At 42.6% G+C, this 26,718-nt stretch overlaps 1 protein-coding gene across 7 annotated transcripts in view; it reads left to right on the forward strand.

Annotated features, from left to right (window-relative positions):
* The window catches only part of ACACA (acetyl-CoA carboxylase alpha), a 231,114-nt gene that overhangs the window by 30,841 nt on the left and 173,555 nt on the right, over positions 1 to 26,718 (forward strand). For all 7 annotated transcript variants that reach the window (XM_032967726.2, XM_032967729.2, XM_032967724.2 and 4 more), the window contains exons 4-15: positions 1,483 to 1,621; positions 2,492 to 2,601; positions 3,327 to 3,408; positions 4,333 to 4,431; positions 11,036 to 11,142; positions 15,535 to 15,645; positions 18,057 to 18,266; positions 19,197 to 19,367; positions 22,759 to 22,920; positions 23,775 to 23,938; positions 25,205 to 25,355; positions 26,097 to 26,200. In XM_032967726.2, coding sequence (XP_032823617.2) covers positions 1,483 to 1,621; positions 2,492 to 2,601; positions 3,327 to 3,408; positions 4,333 to 4,431; positions 11,036 to 11,142; positions 15,535 to 15,645; positions 18,057 to 18,266; positions 19,197 to 19,367; positions 22,759 to 22,920; positions 23,775 to 23,938; positions 25,205 to 25,355; positions 26,097 to 26,200 — 1,610 coding nt within the window. The remainder of the gene's footprint in view (positions 1 to 1,482; positions 1,622 to 2,491; positions 2,602 to 3,326; positions 3,409 to 4,332; positions 4,432 to 11,035; positions 11,143 to 15,534; positions 15,646 to 18,056; positions 18,267 to 19,196; positions 19,368 to 22,758; positions 22,921 to 23,774; positions 23,939 to 25,204; positions 25,356 to 26,096; positions 26,201 to 26,718) is intronic.

Consider the following 26,718-nt stretch of genomic DNA (forward strand, 5'->3'; position numbering starts at 1 on the left):
AGTACAATTATGAAATTTGCTGTGCTACCCTCTTGCCCTCCTCGTGCACAAGTCCCTCTTATTTCCGAGATCTGATGAGATCAGGCCCATTCTGGGCTATTTGGTTTTGGCCAACGCCAAGGAATGTCTTTAAAATATACATACAAACAGAGGTGGCTGGGTTGATGAAGGCAGGGAGTATAATGTGTTTGAGCACTCAGCCAGCACAAAAGAGATCATGGGTTTAAATTGAGTTTATGGGCTCAACCTGTCGCCAATTCACAAAAAATAGCCATTGTATTAAATGTGGCTTTCTACTTTATTTAGTATATTTCCGTCTGACAATTCCAATATTATTGGTTTGCTCGCCGCGTGAAAAAAGATTATTACAATTTAATTGGGATCAAGATAAATATTAACAAATATAATTAAAGGGCTTTTCATCTGAGATAAAATAAATAAAATCAGAAACTTATTTCTGACTTGAGTATACGGAGGAGGTAAAAAAATGTGCTGCCTCCAAAATGTTTAGCTGTGTGCGTCACTGCTGTGTGTTGCCGCATGGAATTCAATTTAGTTAAATGTAAAAGTGTCTCCCTGCTCAGACTAACATTGGTATAGTGCTCATCACTATTGTGCTCTCTCGAGCAAGTGGTTGAAAATTCAAAATTATTGTAACAGTAGCCGGTTTATCTATAGCGTCATTGTATTTGCTCGAGTAAAACTTCTGACGTCTCATATGGTTCTGTATTTTAGTATCAACACTTAAATATGTAAACACAACAAAATAAAAAAAAATCTAATATTATTGTACTCTTTGTAATAATCTTTGAATGTAAAACCTTGTGATGGCAGTATTCCCCTGCAGCGTACATGAGCATGCAGGTTTATCATTAATTATTAAAGGTTTATCACACGTACAAAGTTGCACAGTGCCAGACCTACGGTGAACTCTAAATACTATTACAGCAGCATTGTTACCTGAAATTACTGATTACAGAACTACATTGTAGCTAACTCCAGATCTGCACGGTGCGCATGCCCCTAATCCAGCACTTTCAATGCAAGGGTTGGTAAATAACTCAGATTTATGATATACTTTTAAATCCACTGAGCTCCATCCCACTTTTGTATACAATGTGGTTGCATTTGGAAGATATATATAGCCGAATTGTACTATGTCGGAACCTTTGAGTTGTGTAGCAAAATTTTCCTTATTGAAATAGGAACTGGCGAAATCTCTTAATGCATGACCATCCTGAACATGTGCCTTGAGACTTAGGGTTTCCTGGATTAATAAATGATAGTATTAATAAATTATATCGATAATTATGAACCAGCTTACCCAATATGATCCCACCTTACCCAATAGAAATTTCACGTGACACCATGTGAATCCCAAACTCATTTACGCGTAGAGCAGGTGACACTGGCAACACTTATACGAGGGGTATTTATTTTCAAATCCATTTCTTACATTTTCCTAAACTCTTGTGTGTGCAGGTGCTGATCGCAAACAATGGCATTGCAGCGGTCAAATGCATGCGGTCCATCCGACGCTGGGCATACGAGATGTTTCGTAATGAACGGGCCATCCGCTTTGTCGTCATGGTGACACCGGAGGACCTTAAAGCCAATGCAGGTGATGCTGCCTCCTTGCAAAGGTTCTTCTGTACGGTACTGGCATGCGGCACTCCTGGTTACCCTAAAGCAAAACCAGGTCCAGCAATATAATGTGTGCCTGGGAATTTGGACTGTGAAGCCAGCAGTGTAATTGAGTTGCTTTTTAAACTTATTTCATCACGATCACATCATCATCAGCCTTGGTTCATTGACTGCTGGACGAAGGAATCCCCAAACTGCCACCACCTCTCACAATCCTGCAATGTAATAATTCACCAAGTAGCTTAACATGATCTGATTTTATTACTCCATCTGCTCAGTGGCCAGCGTGCATGAACCACTGCTCCGCCGCTCCAACTCGACTAAATATGCCTCCTTTTTTATTTAAAGCTTTCATCACTGCAGGGATTCATATTCTTGGTTCTTTCGGTCAAGTCACGTAGAAGGGAAACAATAAAATAATAAAAATATAAAACAATAAAATTCTCACGACGATTCGACTGCAACACAAGCAATCATCATCAGGTGTGAAAACCACGTGACTTGACCGAAAGAACCAAGAATATGCCTCCTTTTGTCGCCGTTCTCTTTGAAGCATATGTCCCACAAGTTTATACAGCATCTTAAGACGCAGATGTATTTATATGCTTTATAAATACAAACTGCAATCGTATCATCATCAGCCATAATCAATCCACTGTTGGATGAAGGCCTCCCCTAGCCATCACCATTCATGATCTTACAATGCAACAATCTACCAAGCACCCCAACAGGATCTGATTGCATCGCTCCATCTTTACGTGGGTGTTTTCTCAGGCATGTTCCCTTCCAAGTTGATATCATTTGTGCTGATACTTGTTCTCCGCCATGCACATTGCGTGTGCAACAGAGTACATCAAGATGGCAGACCACTACGTTCCAGTTCCGGGCGGCGCCAACAACAATAACTACGCCAACGTGGAGCTCATCCTGGACATCGCTCGCCGCATCCCCGTGCAGGTAACATTCATCCTCCTCGTGCGCAAATATTCATCACCATCATCATCCCCATTACTCAATTCCAATATATATCCCTAATCACCTCCTACTGTAAAAATATGGCAGGATCCTCCTGAAAAAGTGTCATAAGACTAAGTGAGGCCTTCCTGGGTAAAGAAGCATGAAAATAAGAATATCCCTCTTGCGCAATATTTGTCACTGTCATCAGCAATCATAACCATTCAATTGCTGGATGAAGGCCTTCCCCAGCCGCTATCATCTATCACGATCTTGCAACGTAGCAATCCATAAAGCTTTTGCACATGAACTAATTTAAAAACTCCCATCTCCACATTTACTGCGTTTTGCTCCTGCTCCAATATTAGCCTTAAACAATTGCCCTCATTTCTTTTAGAGATGTGTCCAGTTCACACCCACTTACTTTTATTCACAGTCAAAATTTATATTTAACAATGTGCTCCTCTATGTCCCTCAAAATAATGCCAAGCAAGTGTCTCTGCATACTTCTTCGCACAAATTTGAGTTTTTCGATTTTCTTCATCACCTTCCATAATTCTGATCCATATTTCATGGTGAGCCAGTGCAAGCAAAGTTTTCAAGCACATGAGAGGGTCCCCACCGTTTGTATGGAATACCGTGCGGTGACGGTGGTGGTAGTCGTGGTGGTGAAGGATTTTGAGGGTCACGTTTGTGAGGTTGCTTTTTTTTTGCGGTGATGTGTGCAGGCGGTGTGGGCGGGCTGGGGTCATGCCTCGGAAAACCCGAAACTTCCGGAGCTGCTGCACAAGAACGACATCGCTTTCATGGGTACGGTGCCGTCGGTCTCATATGCAGATGGTGCCTCGTCATCTTCGGTCACAACAGCAGCAGCGATCGTCATCACCATAATCATCAGTCAACATTGACCGTCATCTTCATCAATAGTTGCAGCAGCATTTAATCTCAACATCGCAATCATCATCATCATCAGTGGCATTAGCAAACGTAGAAATCATGACCATTAGTTGCAAAAGCGCTAATCATTATCATGAGCAGCCATGGCATTATCAACATCATAATCACTATCATTGCCAATTGGTCGTGGTGCTGCAATGCCACAATTCATCACACTCCTGCACATCAACTAATATCATTGCTCCATATTGGTGGTGATCATCTTCTTGGGCACATTCTTCCCTTTGGCTGCCATCGTGTGGACAGACTCGTCCACCAGCCATCCATTCTAACGATGTATTCTGCCTCAGAACACTTTCCATTAATGTCAATATGATTGCTTTATATTTTGGTCAAGTAAGCTAGTGTTGAGGACACCCGCCGTTGACACATTTGGTACGGATTAAACAGTGCAAATACTTTTTTGAATGGTAGTTTTCATCGATTAATGAAGTCACAAACCAACCAAACTCGCTCTCAATGGATTGTTATTCATAGTTTGAAATGTACTGGGAAATTGATACAAATTCTAGACAATTTATATTAATCTCTCTTGCTTCTGGATGTGCAGTATTTTTTATGAAATATGCATGTTGATGATCACATGTGCCAGAGCATGAGATATTTTTTTTATGCTTAATCCACCTTTTTTCCTTCTTTTTTTTCTAACTTTCTTTAACAAACACAAGCCCAGGATGAACTGATGATGCATACTCAGCACAATGCTTAGGCCCGTACATAGGACAATCCAGCGTTAGATATGTTGTTTCTTCCTCACTCGCTCTTCTGTGTGAATAGGCCCTCCGAGTCAGGCCATGTGGTCACTTGGGGACAAGATCGCATCGTCTATCGTGGCGCAGACGGCCAACATCCCCACGCTGCCATGGAGTGGCTTCGGTACCTTTCAGAGCACACACACGGACACACTCTCATTGATGCGGTCGTTTACTCACTGACCCAATCAACTCACCAACTTGTTTACTCACCCGTTTAGTCACTTATCCCACTCACTCACTTACTCACTCAGCCACTCACACACTTGCTCATTCATTAAAGTGCCTCTCTCTATAACGTAAATATTTACACTTAATTTAAAGGACTTTTTGATGCAGTTGCATTTATATAGTTGCATTTATATGCAACTAGCTTTACTACCTGGCTTCACCGGAGACTTGGATTCTTGTTTTGGATTAATATACGGCCTACGCGGAGGGTGGGGGGGGGGATGCGTGACGTCAGCAGGCACACTGCGTAACGCTGCCGCATGCGGGTGACATCACAGATGCCGCATGCGGGTGACATCACAGATGTGACATCACAGATGTGATGTCACCGCTCACTTGCCGTGCAAAATATATCCAATATTGCACCCCCCCCCCCCCAAAATATAAAAGTCAATTTTTATATTTTTTGCATTGTGTACAGTCTGGAAGCTACCCACATGCCGAATTTCATGTTTGTTGCATGTTGGGAAGTATGCTAAACATTTTGAACAGACACACATATTCACAAATTTCCCTTTTATATATATAGACTAGCTTTACTACCCAGCTTCGCCCGGGACTTGGATCCACCACGCCTGGCCGCCTTTGTCTTCCCAGTGACGATGTTCACACACCACACCAGTTACTCGTTTGAGGCTGAGTCGACCTAGGGGAGGCCCAGGACCAGTTCAAATAATCGTCACCGGTGGTGGCCGTGAGCAGGAATTAAACTCGGGTCGCCGGGTTCGTAGCGCAGCGCGCTAACCACTACACTACCACTCCCCCCACACACACACGCGCGCGCGTCCATATGTACACATACAGTGAGGGAAAAAGACACACGCGCGCGCGTCCATATGTACACATACAGTGAGGGAAAAAGTATTTGATCCCCTGCTGATTTTGTGCATTTGCCCACTGACAAAGAAATGATCAGTCTATAATTTTAATGGTAGGTTTATTTGAACAGTGAGAGACAGAATAACAACAAAAAAAATCCAGAAAAACGCATGTCAAAAATGTTATAAATTGATTTGCATTTTAATGAGGGAAATAAGTATTTGATGCCTCTGCAAAACATGACTTAGTACTTGGTGGCAAAACCCTTGTTGGCATTCACAGAGGTCAGACGTTTCTTGTACTTGGCCACCAGGTTTGCACACATCTCAGAAGGGATTTGTCCCAAAACACACGGCCAAGGCAATAAAGGAGTGGCTCAAGAAGAAGCGCATTAAGGTCATATCCTTGGTTCTTTCGGTAAAGTCACGTAGAAGGGAAACAAAATAATAAAAATATGAAACAATTAAATTCTCACGACGTTTCGACTGCAACACAAGCAATCATCATCAGGTGTGAAAACCACAACAAGAAAATTTGAAAAAAAGTGGCGTTTTTTTAATGTTAGCACCACGGATAGCGATTTGACAGTTTGTTCAGATGGACAAGTCTAACTATGTTAGGAAAAGAGGAGGAGGGAGACGAAAAATAATGGATGCGGGCTGAAAGCCACCTTAAGTGTGATCAATCAATTAAGACCCGAAATGGTTTATCAAATCCTTCCAATGAATGCTAAGCCAGAATCCATCTTCTCGGTTGAAATTATCTCTGTGTTTGTATATGTGGATAGCCTCATGAACGAATCTCTCATGGTAGCCAGATGGCTTGCAAATAACCTCTGTCTTGGAGAAGTCAATGTCATGTGAACCTACTGAATTATAACAGTGATCTGCCACGGCTGAGGTGTTGGTCCTACCATGTTTCAGGTCTGCTTTGTGTTCACGAATGCGGTCCGAGACCTGTCGTTTGGTTTCTCCAATGTAACTGCTACCACAGAGGTAACTTAGTTTGTAGACGCCAGGGTACTGTATGTCCGGAATCACATCTTTTACAGACGGAACCAGATCACGGATTTTATGTAATGTGTTGAATCGGACCTGGATCTTGTGTATATTCAAGATTTTGGAGATCTTTTTTGTGATCCCCGCAATGTAGGGTAAAGTGATGGTTTTGAAAGGCTCCTCAAGAGGGTCCTTCTTCATGGTTGGAGTGATAGCTTTGCGGATTGTGTATTCGGAATAACCATTAGCCTTAAGAGCTTGGTGTACGTGCTTGAGTTCACTGGCTATGTGTTCCTGGTCGGATATGCATTGGGCTCTATGGTGCAGAGTCTTGATTAGAGAATTCTTCTGGGATGGATGGTGGTGACAATCTGGTTTCAGGTAAAAATCCGTATGGGTAGCTTTCCTGTAGACAGAGTGGCTCATTGAACCATCAGGTCTCTTTTTTATTAGGACATCCAAAAAAGGTAGCTTGCCATCTTTTTCGACTTCCATGGTAAATCTGATGGCTGGGTGTATGGAATTGATGTGGTCGAAGAATTGGTCTAGAGCAGGCCGGCCATGTGGCCAGATGACAAAAGTGTCATCCACGTACCTCTTCCATAAGGTTGGGCGCAGAGTGGCAGTCTGGATGGCGTCAGTCTCAAATATCTCCATGAAAATGTTGGCTACAACCGGAGATAGGGGGGAGCCTATTGGGGTGCCCTCAGTTTGTATAAAGTTGCATTCCAAGTGAAGTATGTATTGGTTAAGCAGTGTCTTACCAGGGGGGGACCTCAGTGTTTAGTCCTTGATGAACCAAGTCTTCAATGATTGCGATGGTGTCAGGTACAGGAACTTTGGTGAATAGGGAAACTACATCAGAACTTCGATTTAAAACTTTCATGACTGCAAGGATTCATCTTCTTTGGTTCTTTCGGTAAAGTCACGTAGAATGAGAATAAAATAATGAAATAAAATAATAACATTTTCACGACGTTTCGGCCACAACACAAGTAGCCTTCTTCAGGTGAAAGAACAGAACTGTCGGGACGACAGAGCTTGAATGGCTCTATCGTCCCGACAGTTCTGTTCTTTCACCTGAAGAATAGAACTGTTACTGCGATTAATTACGACTTTGTTAACGTCTAGCTTTTTGGTGTGTGGGTCCGGTCTTTTGTTTGAGAGGAGGTTAAATTTGGAAATCAGGTTATCCTTACATTTGGTCGACATAGTGGCAGCTGAAGAGGCAGTCATATTGTCTGATTGAGAGGGGATCAAATTCTACTCACCTGGTATCGACAATCAAGGGTATTTCCCTATCCCCAGACGACCTGCTTGTCAGTTTTATGTAGTTTCCTTATTCACTAAAGTTCCTGTACCTGACACCATCGCAATCATTGAAGACTTGGTTCATCAAGGACTAAACACTGAGGTCCCCCCCCTGGTGAGACATTGCTTAACCAATACATACTTAACTTGGAATGGAACTTTCTACAAACAAACTGAAGGCACCCCAACGGGCTCCCCCCTATCTCCGGTTGTAGCCAACATTTTCATGGAGAAATTTGAGACTGACGCCATCAAGACTGCCACTCTGTGCCCAACCTTATGGAAGAGGTATGTGGATGACACTTTTGTCATCTGGCCACATGGCCGGCCTGCTCTAGACCAATTCTTCGACCACATCAATTCCATACACCCAGCCATCAGATTTACCATGGAAGTCGAAAAAGGTGGCAAGCAACTTTTTTGGATGTCCTAATAAAAAAAAAGACCTGATGGTTCAATGAGCCACTCTGTCTACAGGAAAGCTACCCATACGGATTCTTACCTGAAACCGGATTCTCACCACCATCCATCCCAGAAAAATTCCCTCATCAAGACTCTGCACCATAGAGCCCAATGCATATCCGACCAGGAACACATAGCCAGTGAACTCAAGCACGTACACCAAGCTCTTAAGGCTAATGGTTATTCCGAATACACAATCCGCAAAGCTATCACTCCAACCATGAAGAAGGACCCTCTTGAGGAGCCTTTCAAAACCATCACTTTTCCCTACATTGCGGGGATCACAAAAAAGATCTCCAAAATCTTGAATATACACAAGATCCAGGTCCGATTCAACACATTACATAAAATCCGTGATCTGTTTCCGTCTGTAAAAGATGTGATTCCGGACATACAGTACCCTGGCATCTACATACTAAGTTGCCTCTGTGGTTATAGTTACATTGGAGAAACCAAACGACATGTCTCACATTCGTGAACACAAAGCAGACCTGAAACACGGTAGGACCAACACCTCGGCCGTGGCAGATCACTGTTATAATTCAGTAGGTTCACATGACATTGACTTCTCCAAGACAGAGGTTATTTGCAAGCCATCTGGCTACCATGAGAGATTCGTTCATGAGGCTATCCACATATACAAACACAGAGATAATTTCAACCAAGAAGATGGATTCTGGCTTAGCAATCATTGGAAGGATTTGATAAACCATTTCGGGTCTTAATTGATTGATCATGCTTAAGGTGGCTTTCAGACCGCATCCATTATTTTTTGTCTCTCCTCTCCTCTTTTTCGAACATAGATGGACTCGTCCATCTGAACAAACTGTCAAATCGCTATCCGTGGTGCTAACGTTAAAAAAAACGCCACTTTTTTCAAATTTTCTTGTGGTTTTCACACCTGATGATGATTGCTTGTGTTGCAGTCGAAACGTCGTGAGAATTTTATTGTTTTATATTTTTATTATTTTATTGTTGTCCTTCTACGTGACTTTACCGAAAGAACCAATAATATGACCTTAATGCGCTTCTTCTTGAGCCACTCCTTTGTTGCCTTGGCCGTGTGTTTTGGGTCATTGACAAGCTGGAATACCCATCCACGACCCATTTTCAATGCCCTGGCTGAGGGAAGGCGGTTTTCACCCAAGATTTGACGGTACATGGCCCCGTCCATCGTCCCTTTGATGCGGTGAAGTTGTCCTGTCCCCTTAGCAGAAAAACACCCCCAAAGCATAATGTTTCCACCTCCATGTTTGACGGTGGGGATGGTGTTCTTGGGCTCATCGGCAGCATTCCTCCTCCTCCACAGTTGATGCCAAAGAGCTCCATTTTGGTCTCATCTGACCACAACACTTTCACCCAGTTGTCCTCTGAATCATTCAGATGTTCATTGGCAAACTTCAGACGGGCATGTATATGTGCTTTCTTGAGCAGGGGGACCTTGTGGGCGCTGCAGGATTTCAGTCCTTCACGGCGTAGTGTGTTACCAATTGTTTTCTTGGTGACTATGGTCCCAGCTGCCTTGAGATTATTAACAAGATCCTCCCGTGTAGTTCTGGGCTAATTCCTCACCGTTCTCATGATCATTGCAACTCCACGAGGTGAGATCTTGCATGGAGCCCCAGGCCGAGGGAGATTGACAGTTCTTTTGTGTTTCTTCCATTTGCGAATAATCGCACCAACTGTTGTCACCTTCTCACCAAGCTGCTTGGAAATGGTCTTGTTACCCATTCCAGCCTTGTGTAGGTCTACAATCTTGTCCCTGACATCCTTGGAGAGCTGTTTGGTCTTGGCCATGGTGGAGAGTTTGGAATCTGATTGATTGAGTGCTTCTGTGGACAGGTGTCTTTTATACAGGTAACAAGCTGAGATTAGGAGCACTCCCTTTAAGAGTGTGCTCCTAATCTCAGCTCGTTACCTGTATACAAGATACCTGGGAGCCAGAAATCTTTCTGATTGAGAGGGGATCAAATGCTTATTTCCCTCATTAAAATGCAAATCAAATTATAACATTTTTGACATGCGTTTTTCTGGATTTTTTTGTTCTTATTCTGTCTCTCACTGTTCAAATAAACCTACCATTAAAATTATAGACTGATAATTTATTTGTCAGTGGGCAAACGTACAAAATCAGCAGGGGATCAAATACTTTTTTCCTTCACTGTATATGCGCTTGCTGCAGACACACAACTTTCAGGGTGCGTACGGCAGTAAACGACTGAAATAATAAAGCAATGCTGCGCGAAGAACGCCTTAGGCCTGCGTGACATGAGCAGGCACACGGCGTTATGCTTCCACATCCGGGTCACATGACAGATGTGATGTCACAGCTCACTTGCCGTGCAAAATATATGCATTATTGTGCCCCCCCCCAAAAAAATATATATACAAATGTCTATTTTTATTATTTTTGCATGGTGTACAGTCTGGAAAGTACCCACATGGCAAATTTCAAGTTTGTTGCATGTCGGGAAGTACGCTAAACATTTTGAACAGACACACATATTCACAACTATGCCTTTTATATATATAGAGATATACAGTAAACTCTTAATTTTCCATTGACAGAGTGCCCAGGTTGTGGATTAACTGTGCTAGCCACAAAGAGAAATCAAAACAAAAAATTCCACGATAATTTACACCTTTTACACACGTGCTAGTTATATTATTAGCTGCTCCTCACTCGTGACTTCGTGATTTTTTGCCTTAATAAACAATAAGAGGTTGATACATTTTACGTCTTCCCGCCCAGTCTTTGTAGCCTAATTTACATGTGTTTTGCATTATCCATGTTTTTATGCTATATGAGCCAAGGCTTCCACCATGACCCTGGATAAGCGAGAGCCGACTGTAAATCCACATCGTATTGTAATTGTATTAAGGGGCTCCGTCATTGTGCGCGTGCAGGGCTTGTCGTTGAGTGGAACGAAGCAGACAGGAAAGGCAAGGTCATCAACGTTCCACCCGAAATCTACGAGCGCGGCTGCGTCAACGATGCAGAGGAGGGACTCAAGGTGCCCGATTGCCACCTCATGCCCTTTCTCCAGCCATCTGCACATTGTGAAAATTTTAAATGGTCCACAGTTGCCTAATTGGGAACGTGTGCACATAAACCCATCGTGGGGGCTATTTGACCATGTTTCCCCACACTGGTCAGAGTGAGTTGGTGAATGCTGGGCCCGTAAACATGGGAGCCTCGTACAATACAAGAGATTTTGCTGCACTGCCCTTTGCTTACAGCGTAGCGCCGCAGTAGCCACAGCACCTGTTTTATGCATATTTGTTAGTTTCCGAGATCTGTTAATATCGGGTGAAATCCGGGTGATTCGATCAGAGTGATGCCATGTAACGTCTTTTAAAAAAGATACACACACACGGAGGTGACTGAGTGGCTCAGGGGGCTAATACTGCGTCAAATTACTCAGCCAGCACCAATGAGAGTTCAAATTGAGTTGATGTGCTCGGCCTGGTCACCAGTTACTGCACTTAAGAGATCTGATGGGATTGGGCACATTCAGAGAGAAATTGATCATAGGAAATTGGGGAACAAACTGAATGTAAATAATGGTGCTGCTTTTGTATGCTTGCTGGGGTAAGACGACCTTGTACTTATATAACTGTATTTTTTTCAATGCCCAGAATGCCACGCAGTAATGTTTGATGTGGTTGTATTAATGTCATCTATTTATGGCCTATTTAGCTGCAATGTGTATTGGATTTAATGCTTAATTCAAATCCAAAACTTTTTGTAAATGATGAGAAAACACATCACGAATGAAAAATGCGTGCAGGCTGGAAAGATTTGGAAACAACAACATGCAAAGGTGTGTTTGCGAATAATAGAAATGCAAAGATACAGCTGTCAACAGATGTTACCAGTCTACAGCTGTCTCTTTGTTTCACTTCTGCCAGATGGCATGGCCACATTTTCAATTCCTTTTGAGTTTGTGGTCTAAACAAGAATACAGCCACGCATTGTACATGCTATGTGGTAGTCACATGACATTCATGCAAGGCATGGCGGGAGTCGTGCCTTTCTGCTTTTTGTGAGCACACCTCTGTATTTCTGACTGGATATATATAGCACTACATATATATCTATCCATATGTATATATGTGTGTTAATATGATATATACATACATTATCAATTGCAGTGCGCTGTGAAAAAATTCACATTGTGAGTAAACTATAAAACATAAATGATACAAGATCAGGGTTTGCAGATCAGTCGGACAATGTTGGAGTTATTGTCACAAGTGAGAAGGCATGTGCTCACTTACATAACTGTTGTGAAGTCGTGGGTGTGCGTTGCAGAGGGCGAATGGAACGCTTACACACACCACATGTACACTCATCAGCATGAATAACCTAGTGCCTCTGGCTTGCATTCAAAATTTCTGGTCTTCTCAAATTACGAATGTGGATGTGTTAAAATATAATCATTTACAAACATCCATTTGTCAATCCACTGCTGGACGAATGCCTCCCTATGCTGTGTATGTAATTATTGTTTTTTTTACCATACTTTTACCAAGCTGGTCAGTACGGGTTGGTGAAGAGGTAGTAGACTCAGGACGAGTTCAGATATCTCTTGCCACTGATGTTCGCTGTGGCCTGGAATCAAACCCAGGTTTCCAGGTGAGGCGTGTGTAGAAAGCACTGCTCTAGCACTCCATAAAATATTACATGAAGGCTTTTTAAATTTTACAGCATAAGTATATTGGGCCTATAACCAAATCACCCAGAATGCACCCGATTTCATCAGATCTTATAAGTAAAGTAGGAATAATCCTGGTTAGAGCTTGGAATGGCAATCGACATATTACACACTGTGGTTCAATGTTGTGGACAGTAGAGGGTAGTGCAGGAACATCCATTGTTGTACTATACTCACATGCTCCTCCAAATATGCTCCCTAGTTTCACCAACCCCCATTGTAGAGTGTGGTGAAGAATGACCAAATAATTCCCGTGACCTGCATAGTATGGGGAGGCCGTCATCCAGCATTGAGCTGACAACAGTACATATCAAATGACACTCATTTATTTTATGCTGTGCACTATGTCCTATATGCTGTCACCGTGAAAACCTCTATTTTTCACCTGAGAAACATATCCCGGCTCCGTCACACCCTTAACACTGCAGACACTGAAAGACTGATCCACGAATTAGTTTTCTCCCACATTGACTACTGAAGTGCCCTGCTTTTTGGAACCCCGAGCAAGTTCCTAAACACGAAGCAGTATGTTCAAAATGCAGCTGCCAGGGTGTTAACTGGTACACATCACACCTGTGCTCCTGTTCCTTCACTGGGTCCCTGTCTGTACCTGTATTGATTTTAAGATTCTCTCGCTGGTATTCAGGGTCTTAAATGGACTTGCGCCTCCCTACATTCATTATCCCCTTCAGCCATATATTCCATCAAGATCGTTATCCTCAGATTGTGCATCGCTCACTGTCCCACAGTCTAGGCTTCACACTTGGGGTGATCGTGCCTTGTCAATTTTGGCACCTAAAATCTGGAACTCCTTGCCCTTCGAGGTCATGACTTCCGAGACACTATAGGTCTTCAAATCTGGACCAAAAACGTATCTGTTTAAAATGTCTTTCTCTCTTTAGTTATTTTCAAACGTCTTTCTCACTTCTTCCTTCCTTAGTTGATGTTAACTATTTCCACCTTTGCATGCATAGCACCCTGATAACGATGATTTAATGGCACGTTATACATTTAAATTATTATTTCTTCTTCACAGCACCACCATTTCACTTCGTTGTATTATTGTTGTAAAATGTTTTATTACTGTTCTGTTTAAGAATAGGTTTTCCCCTTTTTTCTGGCAACAAAACAGATGTTCAGATCTTAAAACACCAAACTGAAACCTTTTGCAAGGAATCATGTCTGCATTAACCACAGATACTTGTGGTGAAATACAAACCAAAAACATGCTCTGACAGTATATGCATTTTTCTAATATTTTATAGTTTAAAGTATAGGGTAGTGTATAGTAACGCATGGTATAATTCAAGGGTGGAGTTTGTCTATGGCAGTGTATATTACGGTGTATAGTCGTGTAATTTAGAAAAAAGTTTAGTTGGAGGCATATAAATATAATGCATAATGTTAGAGCTTACATTGGGCTGTGTATACGATATTATACAATGTAGTTTAGATTGGAAGGTATAATATTGTAATCTATAGTAGTCTAGTTTATAGCATTGATGTAACGCAACACAGGACAGAGCAGCGCATCATGGCTGTTTCTCTCTCTCCCCCCCTCCTCCGTTCCGAGCATAGATGGACTCGTCCGTCTGAACAAAGCTCGTCGCTTTCCGTGGTGCTAACGTTGAAAAGAAAAAAGAAACCGCCACTTTTTCTGACATAGTTACATGCTAATCCCTCACACTAACATTATGCTAATCTCCCAGTTACATGCTAATTTCTGACTTTAACATCCTGCTAATCCAACACACAGCTACTTCAATGCTAAATTCTTCTGTTGATATGTAAACTCCTTCGTCAAGGCGCTCTGCTCCTCCCACCCAGCTTAAAAGACGCTGCCAAGCTTGGCAGTGTTCACTGGAGCACTGTCTTCCCGACAGTTCTTTTTCTTCACCTGAGGAAGGCTACTTGTGTTGTGGCCGAAACGTCGTGATAATTTTATTTGATTATGTTTTATTTTTATTATTTTATTTCCATTCTACGTGACTTTACCGAAAGAACCAAGAAGATGAATCCCTGCAGTCACGAAAGCTTTAAATCGAAGTATATGCATTGTCTTTGAAACTAATTGGTGCACACCAGAGACAGCTTTCTTTAGAGCCTAGTCTCAAACAAGTGCTAGACCAGGGGACGCCAAAAGGCGTACAGCACAAAGACAATGCCACTATCAGGACAATCAGGGCTCGGGGGGAGCAGCTACATCATGGCACCTCCTTTGCCAGTGTCAAACTATAAGAATAGGTTTTCCCCTTTTTTCTGGCAACAAAACAGGTGTTAAGATGTAAAAACACACCAAACTGAAACCTTTTGCAAGGAATCATGTCTGCATTAACCACAGATACTTCTGGTGAAAATACAAAAAAAAAACATGCTCTGACAGTATATGCATTGTCTTTGAAACTGATTGGTCCACATCAGAGACAGCTTTCTTTAGAGCCTAGTCTCAAACAGTGTTAGACCAAAGGATGCCAAATGGCGAACAGCACAAAGACATTGCCACTATCAAGACAATGAGAGCGCGGGGTGATCAGCTACATCATGGGACCTCCTTTGCCAGTGTCAAAATATAAGAATAGGTTTTCCCCTTTTTTCTGGCAACAAAACAGGCGTTATCATATGTATTGTTCTGTTGTTCAACATATCACTGTCACACCCACTCCCCCTGTGTGTCATGCATGGCTTCAGGCGGCACAAACGATCGGTTTCCCCGTGATGATCAAGGCATCTGAAGGAGGCGGAGGAAAGGGCATCAGGAAATCGACCAATGCGGAAGAGTTTGCGAACCTTTTCAGACAAGTAAGGTCATAGTGTCACTTCATCATATGTGTGTGTTTTTTATGCTTATTGCATTGCGTCATGCGATGAGACAAATTATTATCCTTGTGGAACTCTTGCAAAAACATCACCCCCATGATAGAGAATGACCCCTGCAATATCACATCACAGAAGTACTTCTGGGACCCTTCACTTGCCCGTTCTTCACTATGGGTTGTGTTACCTGCTTTTTCTATTTTAAATAAACCTGAATGTTCCCAGTCTTTGATGGAAGACTGTACAAGCAGGACCAGCTACTATAGGCTCATGCTATGAGGCATCCAGGTAATGGCACAACTACCTGATTCAGAGAATACCAGGGCAGACCAGGTGTCATAAGCTTGGGCTGCGACGCGGCCAGGATATACCAATGGTCTTGGATTGCCAGGTGCCCAGGACATAGTAATTGTACTCGGATGGCAAATTGCCAGGCCATACCAGGTGCAGTGAGGGAAAACAGTATTTGATCCCCTGCTGATTTTGTACGTTTGCCCACTGACAAAGAAATTATCAGTCTATAATTTTAATGGTAGATTTTTTTGAACAGTGAGAGACAGAATAACAACAAAAAAAATCCAGAAAAACGCATGTCAAAACTGTTATAAATTGATTTGCATTTTAATGAGGGAAATAAGTATTTGACCCCTTCTCAATCGGAAAGATGTCTTGCTCCCAAGTGTCTTTTATACAGCAATTACCACACTCAATACTGCTAATTAATTACTAAGTAATACTGTATACAATTGCCTGTAAAATAATGATGTGCAATGATCAAATGTACTTTTATGTGGGTATGTAGGTATACTTGGGTAGTTTTTATATATCAAATTTATTGATTCTTTTTTATTTTATTTTTATTTCTTGTTTTATTTAAATTTATGAATGATGTACTGACTGGTGAGCACTTTAAATTTCGTTGTACTGGTGAAAATGACAATATAGGATCTATCTATCTATCTATACAGGTAACGAGCTGAGATTAGGAGCACACTCTTAAAGGGAGTGCTCCTAATCTCAGCTTGTTACCTGTATAAAAGACACCTGTCCACAGAAGCACTCAATCAATCAGATTCCAAACTCTCCACCATGGCCAAGACCAAAGAGCTCTCCAAGGATGTCAGGGACAAGATTGTAGACCTACACAAGGCTGGAATGGGCTACAAGACCATTGCCAAGCAGCTTGGTGAGAAGGTGACAACAGTTGGTGCGATTATTCGCAAATAGAAGATACACAAAAGAACTGTCAATCTCCCTCGGCCTGGGGCTCCATGCAAGATCTCACCTCGTGGAGTTGTAATGATCATGAGAACGGTGAGGAATCAGCCCAGACTACACGGGAGGATTTCAAGGCAGCTGGGACCATAGTCACCAAGAAAACAATTGGTAACACACTACGCCGTGAAGGACTGAAATCCTGCAGCGCCCGCAAGATCCCCCTGCTCAAGAAAGCACATATACATGCCCATCTGAAATTTGCCAATGAACATCTGAAAGATTCAGAGGACAACTGGGTGAAAGTGTTGTGGTCAGATGAGACCAAAATGGAGCTCTTTGGCATCAACTCAACTCGCCGTGTTTGGAGGAGGAGGAATGCTGCCTATGACCCCAAGAACACCATCCCCACCGTCAAACATGGAGGTGGAAACATTATGCTTTGGGGTTTTTTTTCTGCTAAGGGGACAGGACAACTTCACCGCATCAAAGGGACGATGGATGGGACCATGTACCGTCAAATCTTGGGTGAGAACCTCCTTCCCTCAACCAGGGCATTGAAAATGGGACGTGGATGGGTATTCCAGCATGACAATGACCCAAAACACACGGCAAGGCAACAAAGGAGTGGCTCAAGAAGAAGTACATTAAGGTCCTGGAGTGGCCTAGCCAGTCTCCAGACCTTAATCCCATAGAAAATCTGTGGAGGGAGCTGAAGGTTCGAGTTGCCAAACATCAGCCTCGAAACCTTAATGACTTGGAGAAGATCTGCAAAGAGGAGTGGGACAAAATCCCTCCTGAGATGTGTCCAAAACCTGGTGGCCAACTACAAGAAACGTCTGACCTCTGTGATTGCCAACAAGGGTTTTGCCACCAAGTACTAAGTCATGTTTTGCAGAGGGGTCAAATACTTATTTCCCTCATTAAAATGCAAATCAATTTATAACATTTTTGACATGCGTTTTTCTGGATTTTGTTGTTGTTATTCTGTCTCTCACTGTTCAAATAAACCTACTATTAAAAGTATAGACTGATCATTTCTTTTTCAGTGGGCAAACGTACAAAATCAGCAGAGGATCAAATACTTTTTTCCCTCACTGTATTACAGGTTTTAAGCTGTGAGGTGCACAGGAAACAGGAGTACAGTTGTTGGTCCCTGCTGCTGCTGCTGCTGCGTGCAGGTGCAGGCGGAGGTGCCGGGCTCCCCCGTGTTTGTGATGAAGCTGGCAAACCACGCACGTCATCTCGAGGTGCAGATCCTGGCGGACGCCTACGGTAATGCCATTTCGCTCTTCGGCCGCGACTGCTCCATCCAGCGGCGCCACCAGAAGATCATCGAGGAGGCGCCCGCCACCGTCGCCCATGCCCACGTCTTCCAGCAGATGGAGCAGGTCAGCTCGTGCGTGGGATCTATTGCAGAGGGGGCTACACATTTCTGGTCATTCGGAAGGACACAATCCATGCAGGTTTTGAAAAGGCCTCATGAAGGTGTAAAGTGAAGCAATCAAGTACTCATTTGGCATGAAGAACAGAAGACAATGCAGTCCTCAAACACCGAAGCTGTCGACCCCTGATCTATAGCCTACAGTAGTTACTATGCATCCATAATATTGTTTTTTTGTGTTAGATTGCGTAATTATAAATGTGTCGTTAAACCCGCCAACATCCAACACAGCCAATTAGTAAGGCTTGTCACGTAAACAGAACGAGTACAGGACACCGGTGTGTTGGAGAGCAAATCCACAACATATACAATCCGAGTACGACGTTTCGCCAGTAATTAGTTGTTACCTGTATTATGGATGATCTTGGTCGCGAAAGCTAACGTGTTAAAGTTATTATGCAGATGCTTATAGAGCAACAGTGTCTAATGCTGTGTCTCCAAGAACAGACAATACAGTGACACAGACAATACAATGCAGACAGTACAGACACTAATAGAGACAGTACAGACAAGAAAGACAGCACAGCAGATCGTACAAGTGGAACAAACAGTGCAGATGAGAAGACAGAACAGACAAGACAGCACAAAGCAGATAGTAGAAGGCAAGATAGATAGTACAGATGAGACAAACATAATAAGTTAGGCACGACATAAAATACAGATGAGACATTACAAAGCAGACAATACAGGCAGTGAAGATTTAGAAAGTATAGACAAGACAGAAAGTTCAAACAAGATAAAAAAAAATTCACGGTTCTTGAGTTGATTCAAGACCTAAATGGTGGTCAGGCATTAAATCAATGAATTGTTACCTGCCTCTCATCCATCCCCTCCCCTTGCTTGTTTGTTTGTGTGTATGTGCGTGATGGACGAGCAGTGCGCGGTGCGGCTGGCTAAGATGGTGGGCTACGTGAGCGCCGGCACGGTGGAGTACCTCTACAGCCAGGACGGCAGCTTCCACTTCCTGGAGCTCAACCCTCGCCTCCAGGTGGAACACCCGTGTACTGAGATGGTAGCCGACGTCAACCTGCCGGCCGCTCAACTGCAGGTGAGATTCGTCACTTGACATCTGTGGAAAAAAGCTTTATAGCTCATTGGATTCCTCCAGTATAAATAAATATTCTGATTCTGTCACGTGATCGTGAACACGTCTCTTACGCTCCCTGAACCGTGTACGGCACACACTAAAAGGTAACAGTAAAGGCGCAGCCTTCTGATTGCTTGCACATGCCACTGCCGGCAGAATCGCCTCCGCTATAGGGAGCTCTAAAGAGCACCTTTAGAGTATATTTGGTTTATTCTTCCACACTGGCTTGACAACTTTGCAAAGGTGGTTGTACCCACACTTTACCCCATCAGATGTGACTTGCCAATTGACTAGCTGTGGTGTGCTGCTCAGTGGATAAAGGCACTGGGGATTTTTAAGAAACTTGCCTCATTATGACAATTGCCACGACGGGAGATCGAATCGAACCAGCCATCTCTGCATTACACCATAGCATATCCTCACCGTACTCTGAGCTCCATTTAATAAATTATCATCGATCATCTATCCACTGCCGGATGAAGGCTTTCCTAAACTGTTGTCACACCTTACTGTTATATATCAAATCTTAATACAGCCATTGCCATCGATGCTGTCATGTACGATTAGCATGGTTGGCTATGTACGGTGAAAAAGAAGTTCAAGTACATACATACGTTTCCTTTATTCTGTTAGATTCTAAAGTTGTAAACTCAACACATGAGCCTCCAAGACCTGCTATCAAAAATATTTTGCCACCTGGCTTTATCGGTCTACCTCCTGGGCCACTGACATCTGGGTGCCCTCGTCAATGCTGACAAAACTGTTTCCAATATAAACTTGACCCTGTAATCTTTGCTTGGATTAAAAGAGGTGTTATAAATAGTTTCCAATTAAAATAAAATAAACCTTATAAAATAAAACAGAAATTGTATCTGAAACACATTCACCCTCTATAAGCCAGGCGTGATATGAAATATACCCCATGTCGTTCGCCCTACATTATGTGCTAACCTTACAGTTGGCATGTGCCCTATTTTACACTGGTTGACATTCTATGTTGATTGGTGGAAGACGAGACAGCACAAGTGAAGTGTGATGGGAGGTGGCCTGGGGCAAAGATACATAGACACGATTGTTGAATCAACCAACTATAATAGACAAGGGTCTGCCTCTCTAAGTAAACATAATATACAGTTTAACCTTTTAGTCGATCAGCCCATTGGTCCACTGGACAATTGTTTTTCCAGCAGCACTTGTACTAGTTGGCAAACTTGCAACATTTTGAGACTCATCGGCATAGTCCAACCCATGAAACACATACTTCAGATGTCACAGTCAAGCCATGCACTAACACTATGGGGCTCACTCAGTACACAGAAAAAAAATGGGCTTTGAGCCATCAGCAGCATAACTGAATTGAACATTGTCATTGTTTGTTGACGGTCACCCATTTTCCGTTGGCATGCGATACACTTGGTTTATTTTTAATGCAAAGGATTTCACAACAACTATGGGGCTGATGACTCCACCTACGCGAGAGCCAATCAGCAGTGGATTCCTCTCCTGTCTAGTATTTACAACGTTTGCCATTTTAAATCAATCAAGATCAAGTTCAAAAGGTAGTAATGGCTGGTGTCATTGAACCTCTTCCTGGCTTCTCACTTGGCTGTAAACGCTGGACCACGGTGAATCGCATTTGGGCATCACATGGTCGATACGCTGGCCTTCGACATTAGTGGAATATAAAATGTTTTCACGTGCGATGGTGGAGTGGAACAAAGAATAGAGCCACATGGTCAACTGCTACCCATCACGACCATCAAATAACAGCACCAAAGCAATCCACGAGCTCACAGGCAACACCGTTAAATGGATAAAGAAGCCGGAGATCAATTATAACATGTGTTGCTGTTCCAAAAATCAGTTACTTATCTCAGCAGTACACCATGTGAAAGATAAAGAAGTGTCTTTCTCTCTGGTGAACAGCATAAGAACTGGATATGATTCTGGTCCCACTTTGATGGATTCATTCCATTACTACTCAAAATTACAATGTCAAGAAAACAAAAAGATTTGTAAAACAACTACAATTATGGTATAAAAGAGATGAGGAGATAGGCTTAAAAATCCATGTTAATGTACCTTCTAACTCATGAGCCTGGAGCAGTGCTCATCTCTATTGGCTGCTATTAGCTAGTGGTAGAATTCATTCCACATTTTTGCGTCAGTATCTCAACAGTAACACTAAGTCATATTATGGTATTTCTGATTTCCTGTACATTGGAAAGATTGATACAATTATGATCTCACAGTTCAAGTTTTTCCATGATTTATTAGAGAAAGCATAATCTGGGTTATTTTCCTCATTCTATCAGCTTAAATAAAATATTTGTCAGCACCGCAAAAGTAAACAAGTGGTACTGATTTCCTTGTAGGGCTTGTAGGGCCGATACAAAATGTATTGCATGATAAACACACATGAGTGGTATTCATATTCTTGGTTCTTTCGGTAAAGTCACGTAGCAATCAGTGGAAGGATTTGATAAACCATTTCGGGTCTTAATTGATTGATCATGCTTAAGGTGGCTTTCAGACCGCATCCATTATTTTTTGTCTCCCCCCTCCTCTTTTCCGAACATAGATGGACTCGTCCATCTGAACAAACTGTCAAATCGCTATCCGTGGTGCTAACGTTAAAAAACCGCCACTTTTTTCAAATTTTCTTGTTGTGGTTTTCACACTTGATGATGATTGCTTGTGTTGCAGTCGAATCGTCGTGAGAATTTTATTGTTTTATATTTTTATTATTTTATTGTATTCCCTTCTACATGACTTTACCGAAAGAACCAAGAATATGAATCCCTGCAGTCACGAAAGCTTTAAATCAAAATTTAATACATGAGTGGGTTTTCACATAATTAACTCTCATTGGCTACATAGAATAATTTGTGCCATGACAGTTATGCTGAGCTGATTCTGTGACACAGTGGTAAGTGCACTGGATTATGAATACAGCAACCTGAGTTTGATTCCCGGGAAAGGCTACATCTGTGTTGGGTGATGTCAGAACTGGTCGTAGGTCTTATTCACAAACCCACACTGACCAACATGGTGAAGTATGCTTAATCAGCCTCAATGACATCCATCAAGCAGTTGATTTATAAAGCTATAAATGATTACTTTTCATGTTTAAATACAAGTCTTCTCAATGCTCAACCAAGTACAAGACAATTATGTACTGCTTTTGTGAACTGAGAAAGAGCTCTTAACAACAACACTGATTTTTATAACGTTTAGTCACCTCAGGTGGTACCAGTTTCTACTCCAACCCATGGGTTAGATATCTCACCCGCTGCCTCTCTGCAGTCTTAACTGCTTGGCTTCGCATGATCCTTCTTGTGTACGAATGCAGATATCGATGGGCATCCCGCTCTACAGGATCAAGGACATCCGCATACTGTACGGGGAGCCTCCCTGGGGAGACGCCCCCATTGATTTTGAGATCCCTCCCCGCACGCCGAGTCCTCGAGGACACGTGATTGCAGCGCGCATCACCAGCGAGAATCCTGATGAGGTGGGTCCATTGCATTTGCTCCCTCCCTTTAGGCTAGCGGTGCAGAACTTATGGGCTATGAGCCGATCACAGCCCGCTACTTCAATTCACATGACCTGCGGTCACATGAGGCCTACTCCTTTGATATGGCCCACAATTTATTATTTATTCATCGTTACAAATATCTTACTACTAGAGGGGAATGTTTTTAGCATGACAGCGTCGTGTTTCTAAATTCAGTTCGCTAGGTCACATAGTGTCTTTTAAGTAGTTCTGAGCACATGGTCAATGTGCGTAATCTGAGCGTGATCACAATTTAGTGACAACTAATATGTGTCTAGCCAAAGGTATTCAAACCCTCAGTAAGCAAAATGCTTCCCACCCTTGGTTTGGTCAATTGTTAATTTAAAGAAGATACGATATCTCTTTTTGTATTTTTCTTCAAATTATATATATATAAATAAAATTAAATGATAAAATACACTTGAATCATTCTTAAATGACTGCAATGGCTGTGACCTACAAGAAGAGACAAGAAATCCTGATCACAATAATCATTAACAATATAGAATTTCAGAAAAAAAGATATAGTACAATATCACTGTTCACCATGTCCCTTCAGGGTCACAGTTGCTCCTTAGGGTCATGTGTCCACTGGGCACCTATCTCATACAGCTGTATTGAGGGCGACACCCCCACCACGCCTGTGCCCCTGCAGCTGTGCGAGCAGTGAGCTTGCTGCTCTTGTTTTGGAACACTGCTATGTGGCGCTGCAACAGCAGAGGGCGGTCAAATCATCGGAGCGGATACTTGACCATCGGATATGCAACATTGGACTGTAATTGTAAAAAAAAAAATATATCTTCGTCCGGCAGGGATTCAAGCCGAGCGCGGGCACGGTGCAGGAACTCAATTTCCGCAGCAACAAGAACGTGTGGGGCTACTTCAGCGTGGCGGCAGCAGGCGGCCTGCACGAGTTCGCCGACTCGCAATTCGGCCACTGTTTCTCCTGGGGAGAGAACCGGGAGGAGGCCATATCGTGAGTCGACCATATGCCAGCTCAGTGCCTCAGGGGTGGTAATGGTGGTTGGCAGTACACAGCCACTGTGGGTGCAAATTTGTGTCCGGAAACCCCCAACACATTTTAACCTGTATATTTAGAGTTTCCATGTTGCCACCCAGGGTCGCGCGGATTTTGCTCCATGTCTTCCGGTTTTTCCCTTCACATTTAGAAACATGCGTTTTAGAGAATTTGGTTGCTATTCATTTCCACATGATAAAACACTTTGTTGAGCTATCATTTGTGGCCAGGTCGCTTCTGAAAAAGAGCTATATAGCTCAGTGGGCCTTACCTGGTAAAATACAAAAAATATATATACATATGGCTAAGAGACAATGACAACATTTTGGACAAAAAAAATATCGTGGCATTTATGAGTTCGTATTTTCTCCCTTCAAAAAGGTGACAAATCCCGACAATGCTGATGACATAACCTTTAAATACACAATAGAATTGAAAAGTAGATTCAGGCCTGCGTAAGTAGCCAATGGTTGCACAGATTTACTATATTTTGATTTAAAGCTTTCGTGACTGCAGTAATTCATATTCTTAGCTCTTTCGGTAAAGTCACGTTGAAGGGAAACAATAAAATAATAAAATATATAAAACAATCTAAATTCTCAACGTGACTTTACCGAAAGAGCTAAGAATAAGATTTAATATAATTATCTTGCAGTAGTTCCCCCTTTCATGGGTGATGAGGGATGCCAACTTAAAGGATCCTATCTGTAATCTCACCAATGACCACTGGGAACCTTTTGCTCGTAGTACACTCCCCAACTTCCCAAGTGTATCTCTGCCACTGATGGTGGCACATTCTGCCTTTGTTCTCGCCGCGTGTAGAGTTGCCACCCATACTTAATTATTTGAATATTATATGAAAATGTATTATATGATAATGCTATGCTGATGAAACAATTTGGCTAATGGAACGAACAAGGTTTGCAAGTGAGATGTAAAACATGAGAAACAATACAAATGAGATGGTAAAATTATTACGAAAATAATTGATGCTTGAATCAAATTGTCACCTCAAGGCGATGATTAATTTGATTAAACCACTTAAAATTCGTTTACTCGGGTTTGGAACTTAATTGGTGACCACCCTGATTCTCCTTGTCCATTCTCTGTGTGTATGTTGAAATTCTTTCACACCATACGTAGCCAACCGTGCTAATCGTAGGTGGGCCTGACCTCTGTGTGCCGTCCGTGTCTCTGCCGTCTGTGGGATGGGGGGAATATCAGGAACATGGTGGTGGCGCTGAAAGAGCTGTCCATCCGCGGAGATTTCCGCACCACAGTGGAGTACCTCATCAAGTTGTTAGAGACGGAGAGCTTCCACGAGAACACCATTGACACCGGCTGGCTCGACCGTCTCATCTCTGAGAAAGTGCAGGTACAGAACATCAAAATTTCAAGTTTATTTAGTTTAACCAGGTTAGAAGTCAAGAGATGAGGACAGTCTCATTTTAGAGAATGACTTTGGTCAGTAAAATGACAAAAGCAAACAAAACAGAGTAAAGCATTAAGTAAAGCAATCAAGACAAAAAACACTGCGTCACATAAGGAGTCATATATATTGCAAACACAAATCAATGTTAAATGGAAGCTAAACATGTAATTCCCTGCAGCACAAATCAATCCTGCCAGATTACCTCCAGATTGATCAGAGCACAAATTACAAAATAAGCTCCAGAAACATTAAATATTAAACAGATATAGGTTGACTATCATACTAATATGTAAACTAACAAAGATATATGCTCAAAACCTGTCATGCGAGAGCTTTCTGGCTGTTTTTTTCCTGGCAAAGTTAGTGCTGAGTAATGCATCGCAGGATAGTGAAGGATGGCGACCGTCATCCTAAAAGTACATTTATCCTGGCTGATGATGGTGATGATGATGAGAGTGCCAAGTAGGGGTGTAGCAATGCACGTTGTATGTAATCTGTTCACTATGAAATACATACTTCACTATTGTCGTCCTGTGGAAATAATGTTTGTCTTTGATATTACAACTAAGAAGAGGAAGCAATTCAGCGGTTGTAAAGATGGATGTATGTTTTACTCGGTTTCACTAAAAACGTCGTGTTAAAAAAAAGGTACAAAAATACAAAATGTGCTTTATTGTGGTGCAGGCAGAAAGACCGAACACGACGCTGGGGATCGTGTCGGGTGCTCTGCATGTGGCCGACGGCTCCTTCCGGAGCAGCATGTCCAATTTCCTGCACTCGCTGGAGAGGTCCATATGACACAATTAAACTACCCCGAGCCTCGCACGCAAAACACGGGACAACCACGTCTATTTGGGCGTGTAGAGCCATGCCCCGTGCCCTATAACCTCTGCCAAATCTCGCCTCCTGCCAAGGCAAGGTGGTACTAACCAGAGATTAATTTCTCACTGAATATTTTTTGGGCTGCTGAGTCTCAAGAATCCTTTTCAGGAGTGACCTGCATTGGGATGTTTGGTCAATTCGCATTTCACATTTTTTCGTTCCGAGACGTCTGCAAGTTCGCAGGGTGGGTCCTGTTCACCGCTGAATCTCAGAACGCGCATGCGGTTAGCGTTCATTTTATTTCTAGAGGCGTAGTGCTGCTGTTTTTAAACACATTGTGCTGTACACACCGCAGAGAACTGTCGCCACACGACCGCACTCCATGATAGGTGGTGCCAAACTGTGCCACACGCCGTCCCGCATGGCCTTTTACTTCAGATTCTATTCGGAATCGATTTCGGAATTGGAAGGAAAGCGAAGCGCT

The sequence above is a fragment of the Petromyzon marinus genome, chromosome 38 (assembly GCF_048934315.1).
Source record: "Petromyzon marinus isolate PM22_M1 ecotype Great Lakes invasive population chromosome 38, UKy_Petmar_22M1.pri1.0, whole genome shotgun sequence".
Classification (NCBI taxonomy): Eukaryota; Metazoa; Chordata; class Hyperoartia; order Petromyzontiformes; family Petromyzontidae; genus Petromyzon; species Petromyzon marinus.